The sequence below is a fragment of the Camelus bactrianus genome, chromosome 12 (assembly GCF_048773025.1).
Source record: "Camelus bactrianus isolate YW-2024 breed Bactrian camel chromosome 12, ASM4877302v1, whole genome shotgun sequence".
In the NCBI taxonomy this organism is placed as follows: domain Eukaryota; kingdom Metazoa; phylum Chordata; class Mammalia; order Artiodactyla; family Camelidae; genus Camelus; species Camelus bactrianus.
Window position 1 is genome coordinate 61,707,825 of NC_133550.1, and position 15,128 is coordinate 61,722,952.

General features: G+C 50.2%; 1 protein-coding gene across 5 annotated transcripts in view; it reads right to left on the reverse strand.

Moving 5' to 3' along the window:
• Positions 1-15,128, reverse strand: part of TMEM184B (transmembrane protein 184B) — a 51,639-nt gene that overhangs the window by 19,786 nt on the left and 16,725 nt on the right. For 3 of the 5 annotated variants that reach the window (XM_074375546.1, XM_010960310.3, XM_074375547.1), the window contains exons 2-3: positions 1,882-2,118; positions 192-357 (exon numbers count right to left, since the gene is read on the reverse strand). In XM_074375546.1, the coding sequence (XP_074231647.1) occupies positions 192-357; positions 1,882-2,073 (358 nt within the window). In that variant the 5' untranslated portion in view covers positions 2,074-2,118. Of the gene's footprint in view, positions 1-191; positions 358-857; positions 999-1,881; positions 2,119-15,128 lie in introns of those variants that run through there. The other 2 variants (XM_045520656.2, XM_045520657.2) reach the window with 2 other exon arrangements.

Below are 15,128 nucleotides of genomic sequence, written 5' to 3' on the forward strand. Positions count from 1 at the left end.
GGAGAAGCTCTGGCTACACATGTGCTGGTAGCTGGGTAGACACCCTGAAGGGAGTAAAGAAGTGATGGGCGGCCCCTGAGGGAGGAAGCTGGGAAGAGGGGAGGGGTTTCCGGCTCCTGGACCAGGGGGTGTGCAGCCCCCAGCCCAGCTTCGCCCACCCCTTCCCAGTGCCCGCCCCTCGCTGTCCTCACCCTCGTAGCAGTCGCGCACGGTGCCGAAGTACACGTAGTACTGGTCGTTGGTGAAGAAGAGGAGGCTGAGCCAGGAGTCGAAGGCATAGATGGGCACGATGAAGAGGATGCGGACGATGTAGCGCTGCTCATTGGGGCAGCTGTAGCAGCGAAGGTGCATGTAGATCTGGGGGCAGAGGGAGGCCGGTCAGCCAGAGATCCCAGCCCTCACCTGAGCCCGCCTCCGCCCTTCTGCTCCAAAGGAGGAACCCAGCCCAGGGGTCAGGGACAAGCTCTGTAGAGCCCTGCCCTCACTTGCTAGGTGACCCTGAGCCTCAACATCCTTCTCTAAAGTGCAGTGACACAACTTCTGGCAGTGAGGGTGTCGTGAGCATCAAATCAAGGGGTGCAAAAAGCCTGGAGGCTGAGTGTGGCGATGCAAAGACCACGCCCAAGATTGCAAAAAAGTCAGAGACGTGCAGGGATCCACAGCTGTAACAAGCTCCCTGGGGACCCCATGCACAGCCAGGGCTGGGCACCTCGGGTGCGTGGTGCAAAGGAGGCTATGAACAGGCATGTGCGTGTCCCTCCACCCACCAGGCCTTTCTAAACACCTGGCCCCTGGAGCGTGGAGCTAAAACACAGGTGTCCAGGTGGTCGCCCACCCCACCCCATCCCTTAACTAACTTATGGTGTAGAGGACGGAACAGACGGGACCCTCGCTTCCACGGGAGGTGGAAGCGCTTCCTGGCTGAGTGGCTGCAGTGATGTCCTCATCCTGTGTCTCATTTTCCCATCTGTTGAACAGAGGCAGCGCTGCCTGCCTCTCTGGGAAGTTGGGAAAATGAAATGCGGTTTTTAGAAAGCCAGGGAAAAAATTAAAAGCTACACACAAATGCCAAGAACTGCTCTAGCCACGATGCACAGTCCCAGCAGCCAGAGTCTCTCGTCCCGGCTCCCATGACTTCATGCTTGGCCCAGCGGAGCCCTGGGCTCGGGCGGAAGAGAACAAAGTCCTCCCCATCTGCTGTGAGCCAACCGCCCTGGAAGTAGTCGGGTTCTAGAAGGGACGGGGAACACTGGGACTGCAGCAGGCTCAGCATTCCCTCTTCGCTGGGCAACCTTCAAAGTTTCTCCTTCGGGCAGCCAAGCACATCCCAGCCCACAGCAGCCTCCCCAGGAACGGCTAGCACAGGGGGACAGGAGACTTGACTTCTATCCCAGCTCTGTCTGCAGCTCGTACGCAACCAGGCTAGTTCCCCCACCCTCCTCCCTCTCTGGGTCTCAATTTCCTCATCTACAAAGGGGTCATTGACGTCCTGTGTTCCCTCACAGCTCCCAGGCTCCCCTGCAGCTTAGGCAGGACATGTGACCAGCTCTGGCCCACGGAAGGTGAGCAGGAGGGACAAGGGCCGTTTCTGGTTGAGGAGGTGAAATACCCAGAGTTTCTTCCGCACACACCACCCTCCTTGCAGTTGTCAGACGGATGATGCCGCGAAGCTCAAGATACTGGAGCCACAAATGGCACCTGACTTGCACGGGGCTGGGCTGAACAAGAAACCAGGTGAAGCCCCTGAGATTTTGGGCTTATTTATTATTGCAGCTTAGCCTGCCCTGGCCTAACTAATACTTTGTTGGATGACAAACTTCTCAGGAATCCCCCCAGAGGGCTGGGGTTGCTGGCTCAAGGGCTCCTGCATGGCCTGGGTACCTGGTGGCAGGTGATGAGCAAGGCTGTCCAAACAAAGAAGCCAGAGATGGCCTGCGCGGCGGTCGTCATCAGAAACACAGGCTGCTCCATGGCTGTGGGGCTGCCCTCAGGGATTGCAGAGACGCTGGGCGAGGCTGCTGCGGTCGTGGGTGACGCTGGATCCGGGGCCAGCGCGGCCCCCCTCACGGTCATGGTGCCCAGCAGCAGGGGCTCCCTGAGAGAAAGCCTCGAGCTGGCCTAGAGAGAGGGAACCGCAGTGTTAGCCTACTCCCAGCATCAGTGGTGGAGTCATTGGAAAGAAACTTCCAGGTCTCTACATGCACCTTCAAAATGTGACCAGACCCTGACCACATCTCACTCCAGTCCCTAGCATGTCTCCTTTGGATTAACAACCGAAGCTCCTGATCAATCTCTCTGCTTCTGCCCTTGCTCCTGCTATCCACACACAGCAGCTGTGTGAAACTTTCTAAGACGTTAGCCATTTGGGCCCCTCCTTTGCTCAAACCCTCCAACAGCCCCCAGCTCCATCGGGGTATAAGCTGCTGTCCTTACAGAGGCCCACAAGACTGCTGGATGGGCCCTCCATGGCTGTCTGATCTCAAGTCCCACTTCCATCCTCCACTCCAGTCACACTAGCTCCTTGAACATGCCAATCCTGAGCATGCCACAGGGCCTTTGCACTGGCTGTCTCTGCCCAGCTACATTGCTAGCTCCCACACTTCCTTAAGATCTCTGCCCTGACCACCTGCTCAAATGTGGCAAACCCTCCCTCACACCAGGCGCTCCTGATCTCTTTGGTTTGCTTTATTCCTATCCAGAATACTCATTAACCACCTGACTCCATCTGACAAACTATACATTACTCATGTGTTAACTGTCTGCCTCCTGCACCAGACACAAGCTCCCTGAGGGCAGGGGCTCCGTTCTGCCGTGACTGGATCTCCTGCAGGCACACAGCAGGTGTTGGGTAAATACCCTCCAGCTCTACGCATCTTTACACCTCCTGGTCTAGCAAGATCATTTTAGCACTGAGGCAGCTCTTCTAGGGAGGTGTGTCTTTTCTTTGCCGTTTCTCCCTCGTTTCCCTAACGGCTGACAGCCATTCCTCAACATCCAGCTGTGCTATTTTGGAGACTTAGTGGCCCTTCCCACCTTCAAACTGCTCACCTTTTAATTTAGCTCATGCATAACTCTTCCTAAAAGCCTGCCTTGTGCACTTTCTCCAATCAGGTACTTCCATCCATTTTGCCCGCCTCTATTGTTCTACATAACACGCAGCTCTGTCATCTGCTCCTGTTTATCCTCCTAAGAACGCCCACTCTTCGAGGCAAGACCATAGTTCCACCTTTAAACCCCAGCACCAAGCTCAGCACCAAGGCCAATTTATAACATTTACTTTATTATCTACTGCTCTTCACCCTTTATTTCAAAAGGAAGTTGAGGTACTTCAGAGAGGAGCAAAGTACAGAGTTGAGGAAGTCGGCATAAAGGAAGATTCCAGGTGGGAAAGTAAAGATGGGAGTGGGCGGACACAGGACAGCACTTCAGGGTTCGCACAGTTACCCCAGGTGGGCTGTCACATCGGCCCCACACTTCCTGGTGGCAACTTCAGTCCCTGGGGTAACAAAGTAATGGTTTCATGCTAGAAGGTAACCCAGATGTTGCAAGGATGAGCTGTTGTTAGGGTTCTCCGGGCAAGTTTACAAACAGGGACCAATGCCAGGCCGGGGGCTGGAACCACCTTCAAAGAGCAAAGCCACTCCATCAGGACCACCTAGAATTGCTCCTCGGAGGGCTGGCCACTCCTGCATCCATGGGCTTCCAGGACCCATGTCCTGTCAGAAGTCCCTTTCAGTGCTGCCACCTGTCGACAGGTTGGGCAATGCCACCCTACGGTGACGGAGTCTCCCTGCAGCAAAGACCCTGGAAGAGTACCCTGCAATGGACCAGGAGAACATCCAACCACTGATGCAAACAGATGCAAAGCCAAGAGTGGAAAGAACCCTGGCCGGAGGTTGAGTCTCAGCTTCACCCCGACCAGCCATGTGCCTACACAAGTTCCCTGGGCCCCAGAGGGTCTCCACTGCCTGACCCAGAAAATGGCCAAACCCAGCCATCTCAGCCTGAACCCTGATGACCTCTCCCAGTCCCTCCCAAGTCTGAGCTGATATTCTCAACCACAACATTATGACACCAGTGGGAGGTTTCCCTGGGCCTTCCCTGGGTGCATCCGGCCTGACCCGTGATGAAGAAGAGGTTCTTCGCCCACTCTCTCCCCACCCCCAGCCCCTTTCCAGCGCCTCCAGCACCTTCTGCCCCCTAAGCCATGTCTGCTCTTAGCTGTAAGTTTTTACCCTTTACATTTCTGTTTTCCTATAAAAAATAAATGATCTTTAACACACTGATCAAGAGAAGAATCTAGATTAACAACTCAAACTGGAGAAGGCATCTATATAAAGAAATTCCAAACTGGAGAAGGTGTCTATATAAAGACTGGTGGCGCTTTGAAAAAGAGACACAGTGACAAGTCTAAGAATAGTTCCTGTAAGTATGGTTGCAAAATTGAAAACCAGTGCCAGAAATATTTCCTAAAAAAGAAGATTTGAGTTGTAAATCATCATCTTTGTCTATCATCCCAAATTAAATGAATAAACACGGGGAAATTGGGGGGGGGGAAGGGCTACAGGAAGTACAAACACTCCTCGATCTTGTCCTTCTGCACAAGGGCTGGGTGCGTCTAAGGCTGTTTTGCTCTCGACTAACCACAGTGTTGAGAGGGCCCTGTGCAGACTCCCCAGGTGGGGAGATGGCTGAGCTCTGACCCTGCCTGCCATCCCACCCTCCAGAGGGGAAACCTGCGTGGGCTTCTGTTCAGAAGGGGAAGCTGGTGAAGGCTCCGCCCTGTTTCTTGCTGGGGCTTCGCTTCTTCACACTCAAGTGCCTTCTTTAAGTAGGTCATCTGTTCCCAAGAAGTCTACTCAGAAAGGGTGGGCGATGCCCCCGAATTACACCCAGGACTTAAACCCAGGTCCTAGAGCACACCTTAGGCGCCTAATATCTACCAAGCGGGCCATGGATGCACCCTCCTCAGGGCCGCAGCCATCCCACCAGGGCCCTGAGTCTTCCTGCAGGAAGGGGAGGGAGGTACTTCCCAGGAGGGGAAGCCACAACCTCGGCAAGACTTCTGCAGCCTGACCGCTCTGGCCACACTTCTGTGCTGGGGCCCCATGATTTACAAACCGTTTACTTCACTTTCAGGCAGCCCTCACTGTTTACAAACCATTTTCCCCAACATGATCTCATGTTTTCTCTCACAGTAACTCTGAAGTAAGTAACATTATCTCCATCTCAGAAATGAGGAAAACGATGTGGAACTAGGTTTTACAGCTTCTTGGGCTAGTACCAAATGACTTGAGGGTTTTCATAATATGCCCCCCAAATGGTTGATGCTCTGGCTCAGATGCAGGTCTCCCAGCACCCAGAGAGGCAGGTGAAGGCGGCTCCTGGTAGGCTGTCACCCACAGCTCACCCTGCTCCCAGGACCCTAGGCAGCTCACAGCAGTAGACCCCGCAAACTTCACAGGGTGGAGTGGTGGGGGCAGGGGATGACACCGGGGTCCCGTCCTCTCATATTCAGGACAGGCACCAACCTGGGAAGGATCTTTGCCTTCCCAGGTCCCACAGGCAAGCAGGATGCTGGCCTGGTGGAGCCCTGGACTTGGCAGAAGTAGGGGTTTGCTCCCCGGAAGATCCCCCACGGATCCCCTTCTCTATGTGGTCCACACACCCCAGAGGGGAGAACATGCAGGATGAAGCTCAGAATCCTAGATGCTCTGGCAGGTCCCCTGTATTTTCTCAATCGACTACATTAAACTTCTGCCAGGGTCGTGGCAGAGAGCCTGAGGGGAGACACTGGAGTCACCTTTCCAACAAACACGCCCAGAGGCCTCTGGACGCTGTGCTGGGCATGGAAGATCCAGCCTCAGCCTCAAGGACTCACGGCTCCTCTACACAACAGGGGTACCTGGAGGCCTTGCCCCACCGCCCTGTGCAAGAAGTGAGTGTCCAGACCTAAGAGAGCCCTGAGAAAGCACCAACTGCCTTGGCCAAGGCCAGGGAGAGGGTCAGGGAAGGCCCTGAAACGGCAGGGACTTTGGGGCAGTCTCTCCAGAGAGTAACCAAGCTCCAGCTGTGAAGTCACCGAGCAGGGTTCCCGCCAGACTTTACCGCCTGCGAGCTGACTTCACCTCTCAGGGCGTCAGTTTCCTCACCTATAATATTTGAGGCTGACCACATTGTTGACAAAGGTGTGTACTGCTTTACACAAGTCCCATTAATAAATGGAGACAGAATGCAGCCAAAAAATTGCAACTCCTAACACAAATAACAGACATAGATAAGGCTCATCAATGGATGAAAAACCACTAGGTGAGTGGCTGACAGGGGACTTGGTAAGGGATGGAGCAGGCAGCACCCTCTGAAGCCACAGTCAAGATCAACATCACCAGAAAGGGGCCACCAGAGATGCCAAGCCTCCTAACGGGGTGCACAGGAAGCAGACAGCACCACCTAGGAAGGACTCTTACCCAAAAAGTGATAACACGCTTCTCGAACTCACCACCAGTGTCCAGGATACACAGAGGGTAGTGGGACAGATGAAATGATACCACAAGGAAGCGGCAGCCAAAGCCAGGCCGTGGGACAGTCTATAGGACAAATGACCCAGTTTCTTCAACAAATTAGTGGCTTATAAACAAAGGTGGCTGAGGAGCCGTTATGGAACAAGAGGCGAAGGAGACATTACAATGAAATGCAACATGCGGGCTTTGTTGGGTCCTGATGCGAACAAACCAATGATTAAAAGAAGACATCACTGGATAAACAACAGGGTACTCCTATAGAGCACAGGGAACTATATTCAATATCTTGTAATAGCCTATAGTGAAAAAAACATGAAAAGGTATATATATATGTATGACTGAATCACTGTGCTGTACACCAGAAATTAACACAACATTGTAAACCTACTGCAAAGACGACGACAATGACGACGACGACGACGATGACATCGACATCTTTGAAATAGAAAGTACACAAGAATTCTTGCCAATTTTGTTAGGCATGATAATGGCATGATGGGTATGTCAAAATAAAGGTCCTTGTCAATGGAGGAAGAATGATCTTTTCAATAAACAGTACTGGGACAACTGGCTATCCAGAGGCAAAAAAAAAAAAAAAAAAACCCAAAAAGGAACCTTAACCTAAACCCTTATACCATATACAAAAATTAATTCAAAATGGATTATGGATTTAAGTGTAAGGCTACAAAACTTTTAGAAGACACAAAAGAAAATCTTTGAAACTGAGGACTAGGCAACATGTTCTTGGACTTGACACCAAAAGTATGACCCATAAAAGGAAAAACTGATAAACTGGACTGTAAAAGTAAAAAATTTCATGCTGTGGCTCTGTGAAGAGGATGAAAAGGCAAGCCATGTAGTGTAAGAAAATATTTGCAAGCCACATATCCTACAAATGACCAGCATCTAGAATATAGAGTATAGGAAGAAAGCTCAAAGCTCAACAATAAAAAACAAAAATCCAATCAGAAAATGTGCAAAAGATATAAACAGACATTTCACTCAAAAAGGACCATGAACACATAAACAGTCGTTCAACATTAGCAATCAGGGAAATACAAACTAAAACCACAACAAGATATCACTACCTACCTGTAAATACACAACAGTACCTCAAATGCTGGTGAGGATGCAGAAAAACTGATCACACATACGTTCCTGGTGGGAATATAAAATGGTAGAGCCACGCCGGAAGAGAGTTTGGCAGTTTCTTGTAAAACTAACATGCACTTACCACACAACCCAGTAATCACTCTTAGACATTTATCCTGGAGAAATGAAAACATACTTTCACACAAAAACCTATACACAAATGTTCACAGCAGCTGTATTTGTAATCACCAAAACCTGAAAACAATCCAAATGTCCTTCAACCGGTAAACTGTAAAACTCTGGTACAGCCAGATCATGGAGTACTACTCAGCAACAAAAAGGAACAAAGTATGGTTACAGGCAGCAATCCAGATGGATCTCAGGGCATTATGTTAAGTGAAAATAGCCAACCTCAAAAGGTCACGTGCTGTCTGATTACATTTATATAACACTCTCAAAATGACAAATCTATAAAGATGGAGAACAGATGGGTGGTTGGCAGAGGACAGCAAGGAAGATGTGTGCACAAATATAAAGGGGGCATCAGGAGGAGTTCCCTCCAGGTGGTGAGATATTTTGTATCTCGATAGTGGTGGTGGCTACATGAGTCTACAGGTGATAAACCTGCATAGTGAAAACCGAGTAAGGTCTGTAGTCCAGGTAACAGTACTGCATTAACATCCACATCCCAGCTTTGATATTGTCCTACAGCAATACGAGATGCCAAGACTGGGGGAAGACAGGTACATGGGACTCTACACACTATTTTTGCAACTTCCTGTGAGCCTGTAATTATTTCAAAAATTTTTTTTAATTTCAAATTTTTAGTTTTTTAAAAGTTCCTTATCAAGTAGAGATGCATACTGATCTATTTAAGGGTGAAAAATAACATGACATCTAGGATTTTACTCTTCAAAAAGGGGGAGAGGCACAGATGCAACAAGACTATAAGATGCTGCTAACTGTTGAAGCTGAGTGACTGACAGGTAGAAATGCATTTTACTATGTGCTCTACTTCTGTGTGTTAGAAATTTTCTGTAATAAAAAGCTTGAGACAGTAGAACAGGAGAATTTTCTACCAAATTTGTAATGAGATTGGCAGTGACTCAGGAAATCATCTCTATCAGAGATTTACTGGTTACCTTACAAGACAGAAAAAGCAAATAAGAAAAGCAATCAGAAAGATTCATCAAACTTAACAGAGCTCAGCACATCTTTCTTTTACCAAAAAATATTCCAAATTTGCCCATTTTTTCCTATGATTATTGGCATCAGAGATGCTCCCCGGTAATGTTTTCAAAGCATGTTTAATATGTCCCTTCACAGGAAAGTCATGTTATCACAGTGAATGAGAAAGGAACCACTCTTTGAGAGAAACCTCAGCTATGGCCAGAGCCTTCTAGAAAAGTAAATTTGAAAATGTTTCTCTTGTGGGATTTTGTCACCAAAAACAATCTGTCTGTAACTTACAAAAGCCCTCATATCCGAGCTCCTAAAAACCTACGTAACAGAATTTTCTAATCTGTTTAAAAATTTCCAAAGCATTTGAGTGGGTTTTGGACTCATGTGTTAAGAACTTTAAAATACCTTCCATTTAGTTTACAAAAACATCTGATTGGCATCAGGGAAGATGGAAATGTACTAGCCAAGTTTCAACAAATCCTCTGTGTACGCAATGGACGGGATGGAAAAATGAGTAACCCGATTTAGAAAGAAAGCCAGTGATGCGTTTCCTCTGTGTGCAGCTACGTGTCCCAGGCAGGGATCTTCAGGGAGAGCAGCCATTTAAACCAAGTACCTAAACAAACTGCTCTCTCCCGGAGCATTAAAGCACAGTTTCCAAAAATAAGTACGTGAAGCCAGAAGGTTTCTGTACCAACAAAACTTTTTTCATTTTTAAAAATTATTACACCTTTAACTCATCCTTTGATTTCTATTTTTGGTGCAGGTTTTTTTTTGGGGGGGGGTGTTTATGACGTACAAGTAAGTACATCAATAGCCAATACTGGGGGTGCATGCCCCCAAGTTTTTACTGATAGGGATGTGTGAATAAAGAAAGTGTGAAGACTGGTGCTGTAAGCAGTGGGAAAAGCCAGTCGCTGACCCGGCTCCTAACCTTCCCTGCAACGCCTCTGCCTGTCCTTCAGCCTTCCTCAGTCTCAGGCTGAATCAGACAGAAAGCACAGTCAAGGCTTGGTCCCGCCTCTCTCCCAGGGGCCCACCTACCCGCAAGGTGGCTCCACACCTGGGCTCTCACTTGCCCGCCTCCCGGCAGGCTGGGAAGAGGCAGGGCCACAGTCTGCACCTGGTCCTAGGCTCTGAGTCAGGGAAACTGAGCTGGAATCTCGGCACTGCCACCTGGGTGACTGGATATCTCTGGATTTATTAGGTGCACCCTGCTGTAGCCAAGGCCCTTGGGCCAAGAGAGATTAGGAACTCAGAGTTTTTCAGATTTTAGGAAGGATTATGGTGCTGTATATGGCACGTACGTGGTGATACCCCCAAAATCAAACACATAGTATTTCCACAGAGAAAGGTGAGATATTTTTAAAGACCCTAATTAGTCTTGCATCAATTCAGGTCAGATTTTTGCCACGAAATTAGTTTGCTGCAGACTTAGGAAGAACCTTTGGGATTCGGGTGTTCTGGATTCCAGAAAGGTGGAGAAGGGACAAGGGCTTGCACCATCCTCCAGAGCTGCAGGGAGGCTGATGCTCAAGGAAGCAGGAATCAAGTGTGGTTTATTTTTTCACTTATTTTCAAACATGACCACATCCTTCCTCCTGACCTGAAATCTCCTGAGAACATGTCAGGCTCCGATGGTGGGATGCAGTCCTGACTCCTCTGCAGAGCCCAGACCCTTGGCATCTGGGTCCCAGCCTCCCTCCCTGCCTCTCTGAGCACTGGCAACACTAGGTCCCTCCACATGGAACCCCAGCCCCTGTGCCAACGCATCCTCCCCTCTGCCCTGGTCCTTGTGGCCAGTGACAGCTGCACTCACAAGCCATCCTAAACATCACAGCTTCACCCAGGGCCGGCCCACTCCCGCCCAGCTGCCCCATGCTCCCTCCATGAGGTCGGTTCTGACATCGTCTCCCCACACCTGACTCATCTATCTCTAGGCCTAGCACAGTGCCAGAAACACAGCAGGGATCTGGAAGAGAAGAATCAGTCAATCAAATGACTGACTAAAGGCCTGAAATTAAGCCACCTGCTGAAGGCCACTGGCCGCTGGTCTCCTCCACACCATCCAGGGCTCAGCTGGAGGACCTGGACGTTGGGCTGGAGGGAGGGATGGGCTGGGTCAAGACAAAGGATAGAGGCTGAGTCACACCATCTCACACATATCTGCCAACGTGGAGAGGCCACGCCAGTGGGGGCAAAGGGACTTGTCCTCAGTGCTCCATCAGGACACAACCCGGTCCACCTAGTGTGAGCAACAGGAAGGTGAGCGTCTGCCAAGATACAGATGTTTTTACCACCTGGCACAACCTAGCAATGTTCTGGTTGCTTCTAGAATAAGGAAGCTCCTAATGAAACACGGTCAGAAGTCTCCTGGGGTAGGAACACTGATCGCGGAACCTCTGTAGGGTAGTTTACTCATCCCTGTCTTCTACCCAACAAGCTTCTGGAGACCAGAGGTCATGTTTTATGTGCAACCTTGATCCCAGATCTCCCTCAGAGCCTGGACATGGTTAGCACTCAACAAGCTTTGGCTGGACAAGGGGGCAACTGAATGAATGTCTGCCCTTTACAACTCCAACTCTATGACACTCTCCACCGCCACCGTGCCCACCCCAGGGAGCGGCACATTCTCCTGTTCCCCCTACAGACCTTTATCCCCACCTGCCTTGATAGCTGTCACCTTCTACAACCTACTGCAGTTTGCACGTGGCACGTCTTCCCTGGTCTTTCCTAGCACTGACCACAACTGTGATTCGATCTGTTCCCTTAACATCCTGTGAGTCGGGCTTCATGAGGGCAGGGACCGTGTGCTGTGATGAAAAGTTACTTGCTGGATGACTGCTTTGGGCAGGTGTCAACAGACACTGGGAAGGGGTGTGCCCAGAGCAGGAAACCTGCCCTAGGCTGCTGCTGGGGGAGGGGGGCATCATGGCCTGACTGACAGATCACCTGTGGCACTCTACAGGTGACAAAGCACTCCTGACAGCCGTGTGGAGTGAGTCTCACTGCAGTCAGAGCATCCCAGCAGGGGTACTGTGGTCCCCTAGGAGGGCTGTGGGGAGCACCAAGCCACAGGCTGGACAGAGCTCACCTCACAGGCCCAGAAAGCCAGGCTTCAGGGGATCAGGGCCAGGAAAACCCAGCTCACGAGGAAAGGGAAGAGTGCCAGGTTATGAAGGTCCTCCCCACCTCAGCGGCCAGAAGAGTGCTTGAGAGCGCAGGATCAGAGTACAGGGAAGTGGGGGTCACGAGTAAAAGTCAACCAGGCCCTGGCGAGGCCTGATGAACCGTGCCACACCTAGGAAACGACTCAGAGTGATGCAAGCGCTCACCTCCCCTGATACAGCCCCCACCCCACCCTTCTCCACAGAAGACATCTTTTGGCCAACTCTCCTTCTGAAGACACCCACCTTTTCCAGAAAAGCTACAGAGCGACGTGTAGTCACTAAACTCGGCCACCTGCCTTGGAATTTAGGTATTCCAGAGCATCTTACCACCTCAGACAGATTTTATTCTTAGTCATTTCACTTCACGCTTGGGGAATACCTTGTTGTCTTGTGTCTCCCACAAATTTCCTATGTGGAAGGCTGAATAGTGGCCACCCAAAGGTGTTCACATCCTGAACTCCCCACCTGTGAATTTTACCTTACATGACCAAAGGGACCTTGCTGGTGTGATAAAGGATCCTGAGATAAAGAGATTATCCCCAATTATCTGGGTGGGCCAGATATAATCACAAGGGTCCTTAGAAGAGTGAAGCAGGAGGGTGTGCCTGTGAGACTCTGAAGCTGGAGGAAGGGCCTGAGCCAAAGAACCCAAGTGGTCTCCAGAAGCTAGAAAAGACAAGGAACCTCCAGAAGGAACAGAGCCCTGCCAATGCCATGATTTTAGCTCCACGAAATACACTCTGGATTTCTGATCTCAAAACTGGAAGACAATACATTTGCATTTTAAGTCACTGAGTTTCTGGCAGTTTGTTACAGCAGCAGCAGGAAACTAACACACCCAGTTCACAGATGAGGAAACAGAGGCCTGGAGGGCTAACATCATTTGTCTACAGAATTGGTAAGTGGCTCCTCACGCTGCCTGAGCCGTCCTGACAGGTCCCCAGATTGCCAAGGGCTGTTAAGGAGCAGTGGGCTCTGAAGTCAGACTTCTGGACTTGACTTCCAACCCTGCCACTGACTAGCTTTGTGTCTGTGGGCAAGTTACACAACCTCTCCTTGCTGCAGCTTCCTCAGCTGTAAGATGGGGCCGCAGCCACACTGAGCTAGGATAGCTGTGGGCAATAAACGAGTCACTACAGGAAAGCGCTGAGAACAGGGCCCGGCACCGCACTTTGTTCAGTCAGTCCAGCCTAAGGCCAACCAGGCCAGGAGACCACATCCCCAACCGTCCCCGAGACCCAGACCAGCCCTGTCTCTGCTGCTTGGCTCCTTTTTAAACCTTCTGAGGTCATATTTTCATTCATTAGTTTTGGCTCCAAAGCCTTTTGAGCGGCAGCCACGAAGCACCACATGCATGCATGCAGGGCTCTGGAACCTGAACGTGGCCTGGGAGGGATTCCGGTTCTTGCATTTAAGACACACAGAGAAACGACGACCTTCACAGGGCTCACCAGGCAGCGCCTGACTTGAGGGCGGTTCATCCAAACTGAATTGACCACTGCTCCAACTTCGGTGGCCAGGACTGGCTGGCTGGCCCTCCGGTCTCCCAGGGCTGTGTACTCTGTGAACTTCTGGGCCGCTGCCTTTGGGGGGAGGCTGACCCACATCAGAGCAGATCAGCAGCCCACAGCCTGGCCCCTCTCCAGAGGGGATTAGAGGGAAAGCGCAGCGGGCCGGAGCAGTGCTGCCCAGTTGGCCTTTGGAGAAAGGATCACGTGCCCTCGTAAGGGGGCAGGGCCTGTCTCTCAGTCCCACTCCCCTTCAATCAACACACAAGCCAGGGCCACTCCAGCGCTCCGCACCTGTCCCTCTTCTCCTGGGGCCAAGTTCCCACGAATCTCTCAACTAGGAAAGAAGAACCATCCAACCGTGTATCATCTATCCTTCATTTCAGGAGGTGGGGTAGTGCAGAAATAAAAGAGAACAACAAAGTAATCCAAAATCCCTCAGTGGGATTACTTAATTCAGCCTTAAAATTAAGTCTTTTTTTTTTTTTCAATACATACCAGGCCAAATTTTGATCCTTTCAGTTCTCTCCCAAACTGAGACAGATGGGCCAATGCTCAGCTTCTCCAACTGGACTCTCTAACTGTGTTCCTCTAATGAGACCACCTTTCCAGCCAGCTAAACCCCAGTCCTGAGCAAACAGGTCCCCTTCAGATGCAGAACCTGGACCTCAATAGTCCCGCTGGCCCACGGAAACTGGGTGTTTTAGCCAACAACCTGTCCTGACCTCTGCGGCCCTTTTGGTAGGAAGCCCGGCCCCTGCCAGGGTACCCAGACAGAAATCCCAGCCTGAACCTCATTCACACTTTCATGTGTGTACTGAGTTGCGTGAGCCAGTGTTCCACCCTGTGTGTACACCCACAGACAAGAACAAGAAATTTCAAAGCAGCCCTGCTGATAACAGTAAAAGCCTGGACACAACACAAATGCCCACCCTCGGAATGAATAAATAATGACAGCTGACCCTTGTACAGCAGTGGGTTACGGACACTGACCCTCGGGGGTCAAAAATCCATGCATAACTTACAGTCAGCCTTCTGTATCTGCAGATTCAACCAACTGCGGATCATGTAGCACTGTATTTATTGAAAAAAATCCATGTAAAAGTGGACCCACGCAGTTCAAAGCCATGTTGTTCAAGGGTCAACTGTATATTTAAACAGTGGACTTCTACGCCACAGTGCACAAGAACAAAGACTGCCCTACATAACTGGATGACTCTCGCTAGAGGATTTTCTATATGATTCCGTTTACGAGAAGGTCAAAACCAGTCAATACCGATGAGGTGTGAGTAGTGGTTACCTGTGAGGTTAGTGACCCAGAGGAGGCTCCAGGGAGGGGCTGGAAACGGCCTGCAGCTTGATCTGGATAGTAGTTTACACAGGATTTATAGATATAAAAATCCATCGCACTGTACATCTAAGATTTGTGTACTTTACTGTAGTAAGTTAATAAACATTTACCTTTGAGCACCTCCCACGTGCTAAGTCCAAAGGGTATCTCAGGCAAGTCTTTAAACCTTAAGAGCTTACAGCCCCATGGGGAAGAAAATACACTCAAATAACAGTACAAGATTGCCTGTGGCCAGTGGGACAGGTGGTGAGAGGGGCCCAGGGGTCAGTATCACTCACGATGGACGGGAAGTGGGAGAATAAAC